Source organism: Mustela lutreola, chromosome 13, assembly GCF_030435805.1.
Source record: "Mustela lutreola isolate mMusLut2 chromosome 13, mMusLut2.pri, whole genome shotgun sequence".
Taxonomy (NCBI): domain Eukaryota; kingdom Metazoa; phylum Chordata; class Mammalia; order Carnivora; family Mustelidae; genus Mustela; species Mustela lutreola.
Genome location: NC_081302.1, coordinates 10,688,478 through 10,704,957, shown reverse-complemented (window position 1 = coordinate 10,704,957; position 16,480 = coordinate 10,688,478). Strand labels below are relative to the sequence as shown.

At 39.7% G+C, this 16,480-nt stretch overlaps 1 protein-coding gene across 2 annotated transcripts in view; it reads left to right on the top strand.

The window, feature by feature from the left end:
- Nucleotides 1-16,480, top strand: part of PCCA (propionyl-CoA carboxylase subunit alpha) — a 414,664-nt gene that overhangs the window by 304,263 nt on the left and 93,921 nt on the right. For both annotated transcript variants that reach the window (XM_059143714.1, XM_059143713.1), the window contains one exon: nt 13,263-13,361. In XM_059143714.1, the coding sequence (XP_058999697.1) occupies nt 13,263-13,361 (99 nt within the window). The remainder of the gene's footprint in view (nt 1-13,262; nt 13,362-16,480) is intronic.

Sequence of the window (16,480 nt, the reverse complement as noted above, 5' to 3'; positions counted from 1 at the left end):
GATGAGATAAAGGAGGTAGGATTAGGAAATGGCATGTCACCGTTGCAGCGTAGGGGAATGTAGGATGAAGAAGGACTTAGACGTTGCTGTGAAAGCAGTAGAGCCCACTTAGGTCTTGTGTGAGTAAACCGGTAACTAAGGTCCTGGGATTTCGTTGTGGGGGGCATCTCTGGTAGCGAAATGCACCGGAAAAGCAAAGGAAATACTAGTAGAAATCAGATGAAATTAAAAGGATAAAAATAGAGGAGATATGAATGGAAGAAGAAGCAAAAGTAGGCCTGTTGAAAAATGGATCCAGAATAATCGTTATTGTGGGGGGAGGACATAGTATCACTATATTGAACGTCCACCAACAGCCAGCATTTGCTGAGGACTTATTATGTGCCTGGTACTGGTCTCAGTGCTTGACTTTGTTCCTCATAACCACTCATGAGCACAGATTTAACACATGAGGACACAGAGACATGAACAATTAGGCAGTTTGTAAACCCGAGGTTCAAATATAGGCATACTGACTGTTGACAAAAAACCATGAGAAACTGTGGACTCTGAGAAACAAACTGAGGGTTTTGGAGGGTTTGGGGGTGGAAGGTTGGGTGAACCTGGTGGTGGGTATTACGGAGGGCACGTACTACACGGAGCACCGGATGTGGTGCATAAACAATGAATTCTGGAACACTGAAAAGAAATTAAAAAAAAGTAAAAACCCACAAATCTACAGAGAGAATGCAAAATTCTGCCATAATTTCATAGATTGAGTAGAAGAAAAGGTAGTTTCACTTGTTCCTTATGTTAAAGTCCTCTACCTACGGTTATTCACTAAGCTGTGATGTAATTTACAGTATTAACTGCAGAGAATGACCTTATCACACCAATCCAAAAGAAACTACTACTATAATTAAAGTGTGGGCAAAATAATGTAGGATTTTTTTAAAAAAAGCCATACAACTGAAATTACAGTTGTTACTGATCAATTAATGAGGCGATAATTAAAGAGAAACTGGGCACCCTGGCTGATTGTAGACCAGTACCTAAAATTTGTTTTTGTAATTCACATCCTTTGAGATATATTTAATTACATTTATAACACATGCATATTTAATACAGTCTTTTGTGACAGATTAACAGATCTTCACCATCATTGTGTCTAATCCCTTTTGATGTTTTTGTCATTTATTACGTTATCTATTTGGGAGAGAAATAAAAGACTGTTTCCAGGGCAATAGCGGTAAAGAAGAAACGTATGAAAATGGTTGTCTCCTTTTGTTTTCAGAAAACAAGCATCTCATTTCTCTCTGGAAGGGCAGTAGAGGTATCATGACTATATTTTGGAATAAGAAAATACTTTAGTAAATAGGGGAGCAGGATAAAGAAAACCTACCCTTTCTCTGTCAATTTAAGATCTGTATTCAGGTTGTCCTGTAGTTTATATTAGAATGTTAGGAATCATTATTAAAGTTGAACAAGAATGTTTGAGTTATTTTTGTCATGTTTTCCCTGAGAAATTAATGTCGAAACCAGTAATTTAGCAAAGTTATTGGATGTAAATTTTAGGAAAGTTATGTGCTTCTTATTGTCAACATTTTAACTTCAGAATTTTTTTTTAAAAAGTTTATTTGTTGGGCGCTTGGGTGGCTCAGTGGGTTAAAGCCTCTGCCTTCAGCTCAGGTTATGATCCCAGGGTCCTGGAATCGAGTTCCGCATCGGGCTCTCTGCTCCGGGGGGAGCCTGCTTCTCCATCTCTCTTTACCTGCCTCTCTGCCTACTTGTGATCTCTGTCCAATAAATAAATAAAATATATTTTTAAAAAAGTTTATTTGTGTTTCACCTATCCAGCGGGAGTATGTGTTGAGGTCAGTGTACTATAATAATGGCGGATGGTGGTAATATCCCATGTATTTAACTGCATGGTCTACAGATTTCTTTGTTATTAGGGAGTGTTGGATAGACCTCATCGATTTGATACACAATTGAATAATATTTTTGTTAGCAGTAATTAAGAAATAAGAACCAAAAAGAACCAGTATACAGCATCTTTATCTTCTGAATAGTCTTCTTACAAGGTACAAATAAGCTATGAGTTTCTGCTACACACAAGCATTGTACCTTCGTATTTACAGGTGTTACTTTTGCTTTTGACATGTGGATTTCAGTGAAGTACTCAGAATTGCAAGATAATTGCTTCTGTTGCTTCCATAATTTATATGGTTCTTTAATTTCCTTATATGTGTAACAGGAGGAGAGGGTTGGGTTGGAGTATGTTTTTCTAGGATCCTTTCCAGCCTAATAGCCAAATCAGAAAACCACAGATCTTTTTCCACGTTCTGTGTGGACTGATAATTTTTAAGGTAGGCTATGAAAGGGCAGACTAGTTATTCCTTTCTGGAAATTAGCTATAGCTTGATCAACAAACCTTTTTTATCCTTCATATTGTTTTCAGAAATAAAAGCGAAATATATGATCAAAGTCTTTTTTAAGTAGTGGAATGAACACCTTGATTTTTATCTTAGGTCTAATTCTGCACAATACTAGTCTTAACATTTGATGACAAAAAAGAATTTGTGTATAACCAAAAAGAAGAATTGTATGGTGAATCAGAAACACTTTTTATAGGCTGTATCTTCCCAAATTTTTTATTATTTTTGGAAAAGCTTTTTGGCAAATACTTTGTTTTTTAAGTTTTTACATTCCTACCTTTGAAAAAACTCAGCTTACAGGTGCTTACTGTAATAGAAGTTATAATATTTTAACTGTGTCATGAGGTACCTCTGAGGAAGTGCTTTTTTTGTTTTTTAATGGTAAAGGATGTAAGTAATCTCTCACAAATGTCAAATTAATTTTGGGTGTGTACTTTCTTTTTCCCTTACGATTACGTAGATAGGAAAATTGAATGTTCCAAACAACTCATGGAAAATATTCCACATCAACACTATTTGTACCATAAATGTAGTTAAACATTATTAATGGAGTACAGAGTTACCAGTAGACTGTTAAATATGAGAACATGCTTTCTTGGAATAGGAAAGAAACCATGTTTTTGAAGTGGTGTTTTAAACATCATAAACATTCTTATGAATAACTTAACTGAAGTTACCCTCTTTAGGTGGGGGAAACTTGGCAGAAAATAGTGTGTGTTAAGATGGATTGCATGAATTCTATCTGCTGTAGACTTGTGCTGCTTAATTTGAACTTAAAATATCCGTACTTTAAGTAGAATGTAATCTTTAAATGATTACAGAATGCTGAGACATATGATGGTATCATACTGAAGATTGCAGCACTACACATCTTTTTTGGAGTTCATACTTTCCAGAAGCAGGCAGGACCTTTATTTGGTCATTCTCACACTGTTGTTTTTTCCCCGTTTACCTCTGATTTTTGTAAATGATTGGGTTTATGTTCACCAGAGACCATTCTGCCTGTAGTGCGGAGAACCAAGTGGCGTTACTGAAAAATACATGCAGAGAGCTAGTCTCTCGCGGTGGTCCAGGGAGAGGCAGTAGCAGGTGCTATGCTGCGGGGTGGGGGTGGGGTGCTTGTGCTAAGGGTAGAGGGCAGGGGGGCCTTTGGAAAGCCTCCCCAGTCATCCACGTTCTTCCGCACAGTCTCTCCACTCCTCTCTGCCCTTTCCACTGTGGCCTCGTGTCTCTTGCTTTGTCATCAACAAACCGCCCTGTGTTCTCAGACACTTTCTCTGGATGTTCTGCCGCTTACTTGCCTTCACAGAAACCTGGTGGTGGTTTTTTTCCCATAACACATGCACCTCCGAGATGGGAAGCGAGTTGTTTCTCCTGGTTCCATTCTAGACCCTGTGGCCCTCCGTCTTGTTCTTTGACGTTCATGCTGTATCACTGCCTCCCTCCTTGGTGGCCGCCACGTTCCCTCCCCTGCATTTGAAGGCCGGCAATCAGTTTGTGGGCTCTCTGCCTCAGGACAACCATGAGGGCTTATATTTTCTCTCCAGCCGTGGATCCCACTCCCGTTTTTCCATTCTTTATCCAGCTTAGATACCCTGGCCAATAATTACAGTAATTCGCTTACACATACTCTTAACTCCCATCATTCCTAGACTTAGAGGAACTCGGCGTCCCAGTTTCTTTATTCCTGCATTGGGCAAATACCTGGGCATCGCTGGACAAAACCACATACCAGAGGCAGATTCAGGTCATTATATGCGCACGAGGTCCCCACTGTGGCTGAGCACACCCAGCACTGGGAGGCAGTTGTGCTGCTGCTTTTCTGATAAGCTCATCCCCCTCCCTTTTCTTCGGGATTATTTCATGACCTCTGTATTCAAACCTTTCACTTTCCTTCCCCAGTTGATCCCACTCCTGAGTATCCCGCTTCTCCCCAGGACCCATGGTGGGGACCCAGTCACCGTAATTTTCATTTTTATTTCCTCTGATTTGTTCTCCAAACTGTAGCTAGACTCATCTTTCAGAAAGACACAGCTGACAATGGCACTCTCCATTTGGAATCCTTTAGAGCATCTTGTCACTCCTCCTCCCCAACGTGCCATGCTCGCCTTTGTTTTCTGTGCTCTGCACACTGGTTTCATACGAGCTAAGCTCTTTCTTGCCTCTGGGATTTTTATTTCTACACGAGATTCCCTCTGGGATAGCCCCTCTGCACCTTCCCACCGACCCACCACCAACAACCAGTTTCTCTACTCACGCTTCAGATCTTGGCTTAAATATCACCTCGTCCCAAGAGGTCTTCTTTCCTGCTGAGAAGTAAGGAGTAGTCAGAATTAGGAAGAAAGTATACAATTGCTGAAGATTTGTGACCTTTCAGAATATAGTTTTAGCAAATAGATTGTAGGAGTATGTGGGAGAAGTTACTTGATAGGAAAATAGGCACAGAGCACTTGTTCTAGGGCCTGATAGAGAAAAGAAGGAAAGCAGCACTTTGGTGGTTGGAGGGCATAGTGGGTCATGTAGGTGCCCATCTGTGAAAATAATAGGTGTTCGGTACGTGTGCGAGGCAGAGGGGAAATGCCTGGTGTGTGAGATATCAGCAAAGGAAAGAAGGTTCAGTGATGCCAAAAAATCAGAGGATTTATGTCTTGTGGCTTCAGTTTTGGTAAAGAAAAGAAGACGTTGTCTGCCAAGAGTATGGGTCAGAATTAATGTGATAACTAATTTAACTTTGGTGCACTTGCGTCCTGGGTCTGTTTAAACTACAGGCACGAAATCTTTATGTCTGGGTTAGTGTTTCTAAACAGAGATGTTGTATCTTTGGTTTGTTTTTTAAATAGAATTTTATAGTAATTTAAAATATTCTAGTGTTTTCATGTTGCTTAGAACATTTCCACAATATTGTCTGCCTTGAAAGGGGTAAAATATTATTTCTGTCATTTGTCATTTTATTCTTTTTATTCTTTTTTTTTTTTTTTTTTTTTTTTTTTTTTTTTTTTTTTTTTAAGCAGAGAGGCAGGCAAAGAAAGAGAGAGGGAGAAGCAGGCTCCCCGCCGAGCAGAGAGCCCGATGCGGGGCTCGATCTCAGGACCCTGAGATCATGACCCGAGCTGAAGGCAGAGGCATTAACCCACTGAGCCACCCAGGCGCCCCTGTCATTTTATTCTTGGTCTATTTTTATCCCCACACTGAATTTGACTTAAATTGTTAGCTCTTATTGCTTGTCAAAGGAAAGATCTTAAAAATCTTCTTCCCCAAACAGAGGTGTTTGAGCAAAACCAAGTCCCTTTCAAATATTGGAACTTGCCATGTCAGAGATTAACTAAGTGTATCTTAAATAAAAGGCCTTCACAGCCATGAAACCATAGAATTTGAGCCTAGAAGCCATCTTCAGTGTTGCTCATTCCAGTCCCTCATTTCTCAATAAGCAAGAGTTGATGCAGAGGTATTGTCCAAAATACATGATCAAATTGGGTGTTGGAGATGAATTCGATAAATCTGTGACCAGAGAAATTGAAATGAGTATTGGTTGGTGTGTTAACCAAAATGAGGAAGGGCAGCTGTTATGTATTGTGTGCCTGTTAGTGAAAGGTATAAAGTAAATACTGACTTCATGCTGCCATGAGAGAGAAGAATGGGCCCTTACACTGTTCCTCACTTTTGTAGTTTTGAATACATACCGTATGGATACAGAACAAAATTTTAAAAGTATGAATAGATTTGCAGTAAAGGAAAGCCTGCCTTCTATCCCTGTCCTGCAGTCCCTCTGTTCCTCATATATTTATCTAGAGGTACTCTATACATTTAAAAAACACAGGGTTTTTTTCCCCCTTAACAAACGATAGCATACTCTGTATGCTCTTCTGTAATTTCTTGGGTATGGTTTCATATCAGTGTATAGAGAGATGCCTCCTTTTTAAAAAAGGGGTGCTAAGTTCTCTTATATGCCACAAGATATGTTGATATGATATATTTTAAGGACATGTTGGCTGGGTATAAAATTGGGGGGCAGTGTTTTCCTTTTTAGTACTTAGACCATATTGCCCTGTAGTCTTATGTATCAGTTTTGCCCTTGAGAAATTAGGCTGACCTGAGGTTTTTTCCTAGCTTGTGTCTGCTTTCTTATTTTTCCCTAAATATCCACATAAAACTGTCTTTCTTCCTAAAGTTCCATAAACAACAACATTCCACAATTTTGAGGTTTTATTTATTTTCAAAAGTTTTATCCCATCATATCTTTGAACTTTCATTTATTTTTTCTTTATAAGCCTTTTTGAAAAAGTCATTCATATATTCTTGGATCCATTTCTCCCTCCTCCATGTCTGTTGTCTTCTCTATAAATTTTTATATTGCTAGTCTTGTCTGTTTTGTTTTATATGGTATCTCCACGTCCTTGTCTGTCTTTGTAGTCTCATTGATTCTATTTTCGGTTGCTTCTTAAGGTGGCTTTTATCTTATAATGTTATTTTTCTCTTTATTTTTTTTCTGAGTTCTACCAGCTTGATTTTCATTTCCTTCTGTTGTTGTATGATCTCTTCTTTGAACCTTTGTTTTTCTTCTTTGAGCTCATTTTTTAAAAGAGGAGTCGTGTTTCCTATGGTTATCTTTGAGACTTTGCAGAATTATTTATCTGAACTCTTCCTGTGTTTCTCCAAGTAGTTCTTCTTGTGTTATAATACTCTTAATTTACCTTTTTCTCTTGATAAAAATATGTTTTACAAATTGTATGTGAAGATCCAGCATTGGTTACTTTCTGATCGTTATGTGCAGGAGGGTCGTTGGCTGTGTATAAGCATGGGCAGCCTATAGCTTTTCCTTGTTAGGCCTGTTAGTCTAATACCCTTTCATCAAATCTGTTATTTCCATTGTCTTGGATTTCACTTTCCATTAGGTTCTGGCATGGAAAAGATAGGGTGGTGCTTTATGTCACGTTCTCAGTGCTGTAGTAATGAAATGCCACTTCCACTCCACACCTGCTGCTTCATCTCCCCCCCCCCCCCCACACACCACCACCACCACCAAGGCTGAAGAATTAGGTGTAGACAATCCACATGGCATAGTAACAAGAATTCTTCAGGTCAGTCTGCTCCGATCTTTCCTAAGGTATTAAAATGTTCAAATTCCCTGCCTCTCCTAATGGCCTATACTTACATCTAGATTTCACTCATCTCGTGAAAGCATCAATAGTATCATTGTATCTTCTGTCCTGAATTATGTTTCTTGGTGAAGTCTGTTTATGGCTTGAGGCCTGAGAAAACACATGATGGTTTACAGCATGTTCATTTCTCGCATTTAAAATTCGAAGATATGCTTCAGAGATACTGATTTGGAGCTCTGATAACTTCCTTGCTTCAGTTATATAGTGATGTCACAAAATTATGTTCATTACTTCCCAGGTGTGAAGGGAGATATGTCTGTCTGTCATGTAATCTTTCTCAGAAGCCTTCTGCCTTGAGTAAGGGGTGAGGGGAAGGAAACACTTTAGTTTTTTGGTTTTTGATTTTTAAGAATTTAAAAATATATATTTTATTTTATTAATTAATTTATTTGACAAAGAGAGCAAGAGAACACAAGCAAGGGGAGCAGTAGCGGGAGAGGGAGAAGCAGATGCCCTACAGGGCAGGGAGCCCAACGTGGGGCTCGATCCCAGGACCCTGGCATCATGACCTGAACTGAAGGCCAATGCTTAACTATCTGAGCCACCCAGGCACCCCAGCACTTTGGTTTCAGCAGTGTCTTTCAGATACCATGGTGTTTTGGGTTTCTTTCCCTTACTCTAGCTACCCCCGTGGTGTGGAGTTTGGGTGCAGGTAAAAGGGGCCTTTAAGTATATGGTTGGACTCACCTCATAAATGTAGAGGTGGGGAGGGAACTCAGACCCGCAGTGTCTTTTCTTTTTTTTTTTTTTTTTTTTTTTTTAAAGATTTTATTTATTTATTTGACAGAGAGAAATTACAAGTACACTGAGAGTCAGACAGAGAGAGAGAGAGAAGGAAGCAGGCTCCCTGCCGAGCAGAGAGCCCGATGCGGGACTCGATCCCAGGACCCTGAGATCATGACCTGAGCCGAAGGCAGCGGCTTAACCCACTGAGCCACCCAGGCGCCCCCGCAGTGTCTTTTCAAGGCTGTAAGGACCTGGACCCATGACTGTTAGATGCTCTTTTGTCCTCTTTGTCATGGAAGAGGCCTTTGCCACCCATAGTCCTGCTTGTTCTTTGCCTGGCAAAGAACAGTAGTACAGTTCCCCTGTACTACTATGTTTTCTTTATCCTGACCCAGACTTTGTCGTTTCACTAAGCTAGGTAAAAACTCTGGCTCCTAATATGATGTGTTTGGGTCATCTGTCCAGCTTCTTCCTCCATCCGTGCTACACTTTTGACCACACACCGTGCCAGGAATGCCATGACCCCAAGCCTACAGTCCCTCCTAGATGATGTTCAAGTAGATGATGAAGAAGTAGACCTTCAGCTTAGATATTTTTAGGGTACCTGATACCCGTCAGGATGTTTTCACATATCTCTCTCCGTCTCCCCTACGTGTTCCCAGGGGTCCATATGAAAGGAAATTGGGGGGGTCTCTGATCCCTGGTCTCCGATACTTTCATCTTCCCTCTGTGTCTTTCCTTCATGTAATCGATAGGACTTGAAAAGGACTTTTTCCCCCCATGTTTCTGTCCAGAAGGAAATTTCCTTCTGTCTTTCTTCCCAAATTAACATTCACATCCACTCATCCAATAGCCGAGGATGTGGGGAGAGAAATTAATTTATTAGTAAGGGAAGATAAAGTTAGTTTAAAAATACCATTTTCAGTTTGGGAAAAGGCAGACTTTCCTCCCTCTGTTTTTGTCTTTAAAATCATTTTATTTTATTAAAGATTTATGTATTTGAAAGAGAGCAAGCAGAAAGGAGGGGCTGAGGCAGAGGGAGAGGGAGAGAGAGAGTCTTAAGCAGATTCACTGCTGAGTGCACAGCCCGCTGTGGGGCTTCATCTCAAGGCCCTGAGATCATGACCTAAGCCAAAATCAAGTCAAATGCTTAGCTGACTGCACCACCCTCTTTTTGTTTTTAAAAGTCAGATTTATTGAGGTATAAATTAATAAAACATTTACTATTTAATTGTATGGTTTGATTGAGTTTTGACAAATCTGTATAGTCCTATAATCACCACCAGAAATAAGATTTAGGATATATCCGTCACCCCATAGAGTTCCCTCATGCCCTTTCCTAGTCAGGCATATCCTCATATCCGAACTCGCTAGGAACTGCCAGCCTGATTTCTGCCTTTTCCAGAATGTTCTGTAAGTGGAATCATACTCATGTTCTATATGTCCTTTTGTGTGTCCGCCTTCTTTCACTTAACATAATGCTTTTGAGATGCTTATTGCTCCCTTTTTGTTGTGTGGATATACCATATTTGTCCATTATAATTGGTTCATTTGACTTTTGGGTTTTTTCCAGTTTGAGGTGAATGTAAACTTTCTGTGTGTATATATTCTGCTGTTGTAAACAACCTTCTGTCAACATTCGTGAGCACTCTGTATTTGTACATATGTCTTCACTTTTCTGGGGTTTTCTAGAGCAGGTCTGCTATTTGTCATTCCTACCCACGATGTGTAAAGGTTTCAATTGCTCCACATGTTTGTCCGCCCTTAGTGTTGTTACTCCTTTTCATTTTAGCCATTCTAGTGGGGGGGGTAGTGCTATTTCATTATAATTTTGTTTTTTCCTAATGATCAATCAGTGATGTGCTTGTCCCTCATCTCTCTTCCTTGACGAAATATCTGGTCAAATCTTTCGCCCATTTTTAAAGAAATTCAGTTGGTTTTCTTATTGACTTACAAAGGAGAATTGTTTATAGATTTTAGATTCAAGTCCTTTACCAGATACGTGTTTTGCAAATATTTTCTCCTACCCTGTGGTTCAACTTCCCATTTCATAACAATGTCTAAATTGTAACTTTGATGAAGTCTAATTCATCTATTTTTTTTCTTGTAGGATTTGTATCTCTTATGTCCTAAGAAATCTTTGCCTCTTCTTCTTCTTTTTTTTTTTTTTAAAGATTTTATTTATCTATTTGACAGACATAGATCACAAGTAGGCAGAGAGGCAGGCAGAGAGAGAGGAGAGAGCAGGCTCCCTGCTGAGCAGAGAGCCCGATGCATGGCTCGATCCCAGGACCCTGAGATCATGACCTGAGCCGAAGGCAGCAGCTTTAACCCACTGAGCCACCCAGGCGCCCTCTTTGCCTCTTCTGATTCATGAATATGATGTATATGTATTTATCTGGTTTTTAGGTCTTTAATTTCTCATGAAATAGTGCTTCTGATTTTTTAAAAAAATGAAACTGTCATCTGTCACTTGTTTTTTAACAGCTTTATTGAGATATAATTCACCCACCCATACTATTTATTCATTTAAATTGTACAATTCAGTGGCAGGTAGTAAATTCCCGGAGCCGAGCAACCATCACCACGGTCGCTTTTAGAACATTTTCATCATGCCAAGTAGAAAGCCTGCCCGCCACAACTGTCACCCTTCAGTCCGTCCATCCATCCCCACACCCTCAGCCCAAGGCAACCACTTACCTGTTTTCTCTTGGTACGGATTTTTCTCTTCTGAGCATTTCATTATAAACGGAACTACATAATGTGTGGTCTCCTGTGACTGGCTTTTTAGTCAGCATTTTTTCAAGCTTCAGCCACATAAGTAGCATGTACCAGCATGCATCCTTTTTATTACCAACTGATAGTTTGTTACATGGGTGTGTCACATTTTATTTCCATGTTCATAAAAATTCTTTTCTTAGGCTGTAGTAAATTGGTTTCTCTTCTACAGGATTTGAGTGAATTTGTTTGTTTTTCCTCAGTTCCCCCTGATAAGCCCTAAAGGTGACAATTACAGTTTCATTTTGTCACCCTTGTTGATTTAAATTAATATCAAGGGGCGCCTGGGTGGCTCAGTGGGTTAAAGTCTCTGCTTTCGGCTCAGGTCATGATCTCAAAGTCCTGGGATCAAGCCCCGCATCGGGCTCTCTGCTCAGCGGGGAGCCTGCTTCCTCCTCTCTCTCTGCCTGCCTCTCTGCCTACTTGTGATCTCTCTCTGTCAAATAAATGAATCAAATATTTTAAAAAATAAAATTAATATCAAATACAAATTTTAAGTGCTTATTGTTAAAAATCTTTCCATGTAGCCTTTAAATTTCCTTTTTAAAAAATAAAACTTTTATAATTCTAACCTTTTAAATTTAGAAGCTATGTCAAAGCAAATATTTTTCTGTTTTAAAAGGTATTTTTAGCACTTAATATTTGTAAAACTCTTATCTATTGGGAGCTTCTTTTGGAAATCTTTCATTACATGAGGAGATACTTAATTTGCTAAATAGATAATTTAAAAATGTATATTTTGATGCTTCTCAGATCTTTATCATCTAGTGTTTTTAATAGTAAATAATTTAAGAGATAGTATGATTATCCAACCTTATTTTTAAAATTCATTTAAGGATGGTGGAACCATTAGGGACAGGAGAAGGGAGAAAATATTTAGGACCTACGTGACAGGAATATCGGTAGACCTTTCATATGCTAACTTCTTTAATCTTACAGCACCCTTCGGATAGCTATTTTTACTCTATGTTAGTTTGGTAACTAAGGTTCAGAGAGGGTAAATGCTCCAGTTTAGTAAGCAGCTCTGAGTCAAACAGCAATGTTAGGTGAGACCCAAGCCATTCCTTCTTCCTACTTACTGAGCTGTGCCCTCTGGACACAGAGGCCACTGAACACGGAAGCACAAGTGAGTGCATCACGTCTATCCCACTGGTACTTCGTGACGTGGCCAGCAACACATCCTAGCTTCTAGACTGTATGACCGCACCATTGCTGGACATCTATGTATGTAAAGTCCATTAGATGTCAATGGGCACACTTGTTCTTCTAAACGGTAGCATCTGTGTGCCTCTTAGTAAGTATTAAGAGAGAGTAAAGGAATCATTAGGGATCATGTGTCTTGAATTTGCTGCTGCTTTATTTTGAACCTTGGGCAAACTCACATATCCCTTTGTTAGGTTTTTACCATAGAGTTAAAATGATACTGATATTTTCTCTTAGTTCTTATATGTAAGAGTTGGGGAATCAGTGAATGAAAAGGAAGCAGTAACTAAGAATACTTTTTATTTTAATTTAGCTTTGCTTTTTTTTCTTTCAGTTACTTTTATATTATTTATTTGGAAATTAGAATTTTTCTCTTAACAGTGTCTCTTTTAAAATATTATGGGGCTTTTTTTTAGCATTGTCATAAGTTGATGGAATTAGTCATTCGTGAGCGACAAAAATGCAACAGAACTTTTGCAAAGTTCAAATGGACTTTTAATATTCAACACCAAAGAATTTTGCCTAATTAAAGCTTCTGTTTAATGAAGATAACAATGTATAGTCCTTCATTAAAATGAACACAGAAAAAGTTCTTTCTTGGTCCTTGGAGAGGATATTATATGCAAGCCCTGATGTGTGGGTTGCAAAATGTCACTGGAATTTATATGCATTACTTGTCTAATTGCAGTAAATGTAGCATGTCCAGATAGGTTTAGAGTTAGAAGGCTGTTTGTTACTTACTGGAAAGCGCTTGAAACCTCAGTACCCGAAGGCAGCTGTGCCCAGGTCCTTCCCCTCTCCCCAGAGATGGCTAAGGAGACTCCTGTTGGACCCTGTCTTTCATGGCGGGAGCAGTAAACATGACAGGTTGTTTGGGAGCCATCTGTTTAGAATGGCTGCTGCTTTGTATGCGGCAGTGAACTTGAGATCAGTTTTCTGTCTTTCTTCCTGGTAACAGTCTTATTTGGTGTCACAACAGGTGGAAGTTGATGGGTCGAAACTAAATGTGACCGGCACGTGGAACCTGGCTTCACCCTTATTGTCTGTCAACGTCGATGGCACTCAGAGGACGATACAGGTAAACGTTCTGACGGTTTACTTCAAGGGGTCCTGCAAGTCCAGAATCCTTACCAGCAGCTGCCTTTAGGTTAATTCTGACAGTTATAGTAGGGAAGCTGCATATTATGCATCTCCTACATTTATGATGGAAAACAGTTTTTCTTGCTTTGGAGGATCTTGAGGCAAGTCTTCAGAGGAATCAATATTTTCTTTTTCCCAGCATCTGGGAAGGCTAGGGAATTAATACTTACTATATACTTTGTTGTAAATGAAGCACCTTGTGCACTTTTCCAAAAATATTAGCAGATAGCCATTTTTGTTGTCATTGTGGGTTTTTAGTTATAAAATATGATTTGTTACCTTCCTTTTCATGTGATTGAGATCGTATAGAGCTGGATCAGTAGAAATGTGAGCTGTGTATTGATTTGCCAGAACATATTGATGCCTTTTAAAAATTGAGTAATCTCAATTTATTAACCTTTATTTTCCCTCCAAAGTAAGATTTCTTGCATCGAGGAAATAACTTGAAATCCAGAATTGATTGAATGTTCTTTGTCATCAGTGATCTCCATTTTAAAGGAGCTATGAAAAGAGATTCTGCCAAAGTTTCTTCAGCTGATCTCATAGTTGAATTTTAGAGTACCAGGGAAAACAAAACAAAACAAAGAACACTATGTAACATGTAACACTGTGATCACATGCAAATAAAAATCACACACCCCCCCCATAGGATTAAATAATGCTCATTCTTTCTGTTGTTGTTGTTTTTTTAACAAAAATATTTTTATGTTGTCCTAACTTGATTTTGCACAGGTAACTGGTTTTTAGAACCTAGAGACATCGAGAGACTCACATATAAATACTTCTGTACGTCAGATTCTTATATATACCTCTGTTAGAGAGGGAGGTATTCCAGAAACCTCCAGTAAATATTTGATGACTAAACTAATTTCTAAGCCAGGCTTAATTGGCATATTATCTTTATGGGTCTAAGAAATACGGAATTCTCAGTAATGAGCTATAAATTTTGACTTCGGTTTTGTAACTTGGCCCAGTATATTTTTTCTCTCTCATATTTTCTTTCATATTCTAAAGATGAGTTTGGACACTTTGAGACCCTTGGAAAAAATACCATTGCATAATTTCACATTATGTAGATCCATTTATTTTGTCTTCAGAAAACCTGGGTTTGTCATACTTGTTTACGTTCAGTCAAATGTGCTCTGCACTGAACATGCTGTGGCCAGACATGCATGTTCCAGTCAGGGGACACAGTATGATGATCTAGCAGTAAGCAGAGAGCTAGGAAGTCCTGCTGTCCAAATTGGTGTATCATGATATTTTCAGTTTCCTTCTCAGTGAGTGCAGGTAGGTAACTTGATAGCACTTTTACATGGAGAGTTAGTTCTAGCTATGTTAACACTGGATATGTTCTTAGAATAATTCCCAGAAATATTTTCCCTATCATTGGGAGAGTGTTCAATAAATCCCTTCTCATTCTTTCTGAGTTCTTTGCTTTTAAAAAAGGCATTACTCTGAACTCAGTGACCCCTCAAGGCAAGACCACCCCCCCGCCCAACTCTTTGGAAAGGTCATTGCTTCCAGTTTAGTACTATTTCATTGGAAGGAAATAAACTCAGAAAGGTATAAATGGTATGCCAGATACAAACCAAACAAACTCATTTACCTTAAAAAAAAAAAAAGCGAGGAAACTTTCTGAGGAAAGTTCTTCCTTCCTAATGTTCACTTGCTATGAGCATTAGCATTTATTCACTTGTTAGGAACATTAGTTGACTTTTTTAATCTCCAAAACATAATGTGGTCCCCATGAAATTAGTAACATAATGAGAATATATACTGCACGGTACTTACTGCGTATCGGGAGCGGTACTGAGCACGGTACAGTTACATTCATTTCATCTTCACGGCAACTGTGTGAAGTAGGTACTATTATTGGCACTTTCGTAAATGAGGCCCTTGAGGCTCAGAGAAGGTACGTGACTTGCTCAAGGTCACATGGCTGGTAGCAGGTAGAGCCGGGATTTAAGTCTGAGCAGACTGAGCAGACTCGCTGTGGGACCGATCCCAGTGAAGTGTCCCGCTCTGCCGAGGCAGTCTAAGCAGCTGTTCTGTGATTACCTTCCTAGGAGGAGGCTGAGCAGAAATTCGAACCTTGGCAGGGTGACCCCAGAGTGTGGGCTTCTAACCGCTGTGCTATATAGTACTTCTTGGGTTTCTCTATCAGAGTTCTTCAAATAATAATTTACCTTTCATTCATGGTTTAAACCAGTGATGCTCAAACTTTGGTGTGCTTCAAAATTACCCAGAAGGCTTGATAAAGTTCAGATGGCCGGGCCCACCCCCGGAGTTTGCTCCAGTTCAGTTGTTCTGGGCTTGGTGTGCATTTCTAGTCAGTTCCCAGGTAATGCTCCTGCTGCTGGGCCAGGGCAAGCTGTCTGAGAACCACCGCTTCCGGCCTTTGCAGTCGGAGATCAAGCTGGGTGTCCTGAGCAAAAAAGTGAAGTAGGTAGGAGCCAAGTCATTTGAAGCCTTGCTGATGACACAGTGTGGCCTCCGCTTTATCCTTGGCCGGTGGATCCATGGACAAGTGTTCCCGAAGGAAGTGATGGTCTGGAGAGCGTTAGAGTTTAGGAGGAGCTCGGTTCAAGTTGCATCGTGGAGAGAGGATGGAAGGAAAGTGAGATTGACCATGGGGAGAGAAGTTAGGGCCTGTTCCAGAAACAGAGGAGGGGAATCATCTTCTCTCCGAATGTCTTCTGTCCAGACAAGAGCATTTGTGGTGAAGGGATTTGAAAAGACAGGAGAATGAGTGGTGGCTTCAAAGTGTTCTTTGTAGCTGTCTCTTCCGCTTGCCGTGAGCCTGGGCAGATCTTCAGGGTTTGTGCCCGGCTCCCTTTTCTCGGCGCTGATTTCCTGGGCTGAGTTGCCCAAGCCTTTCAGCTCAGTACCTCCAAACAAATAGCTATGAAAATACTACTGTGTTTTTCAAAGAAGAACTACGGGGTGGACGTGACCACAAGTGTTTTTCAGGTGATTTTATAGTAATAATGATTAGGTTTTTTCCTCCTAAATTTTTGTGCTTACTTTTAAACTTTTCCTTACTAAATATTTTATGTA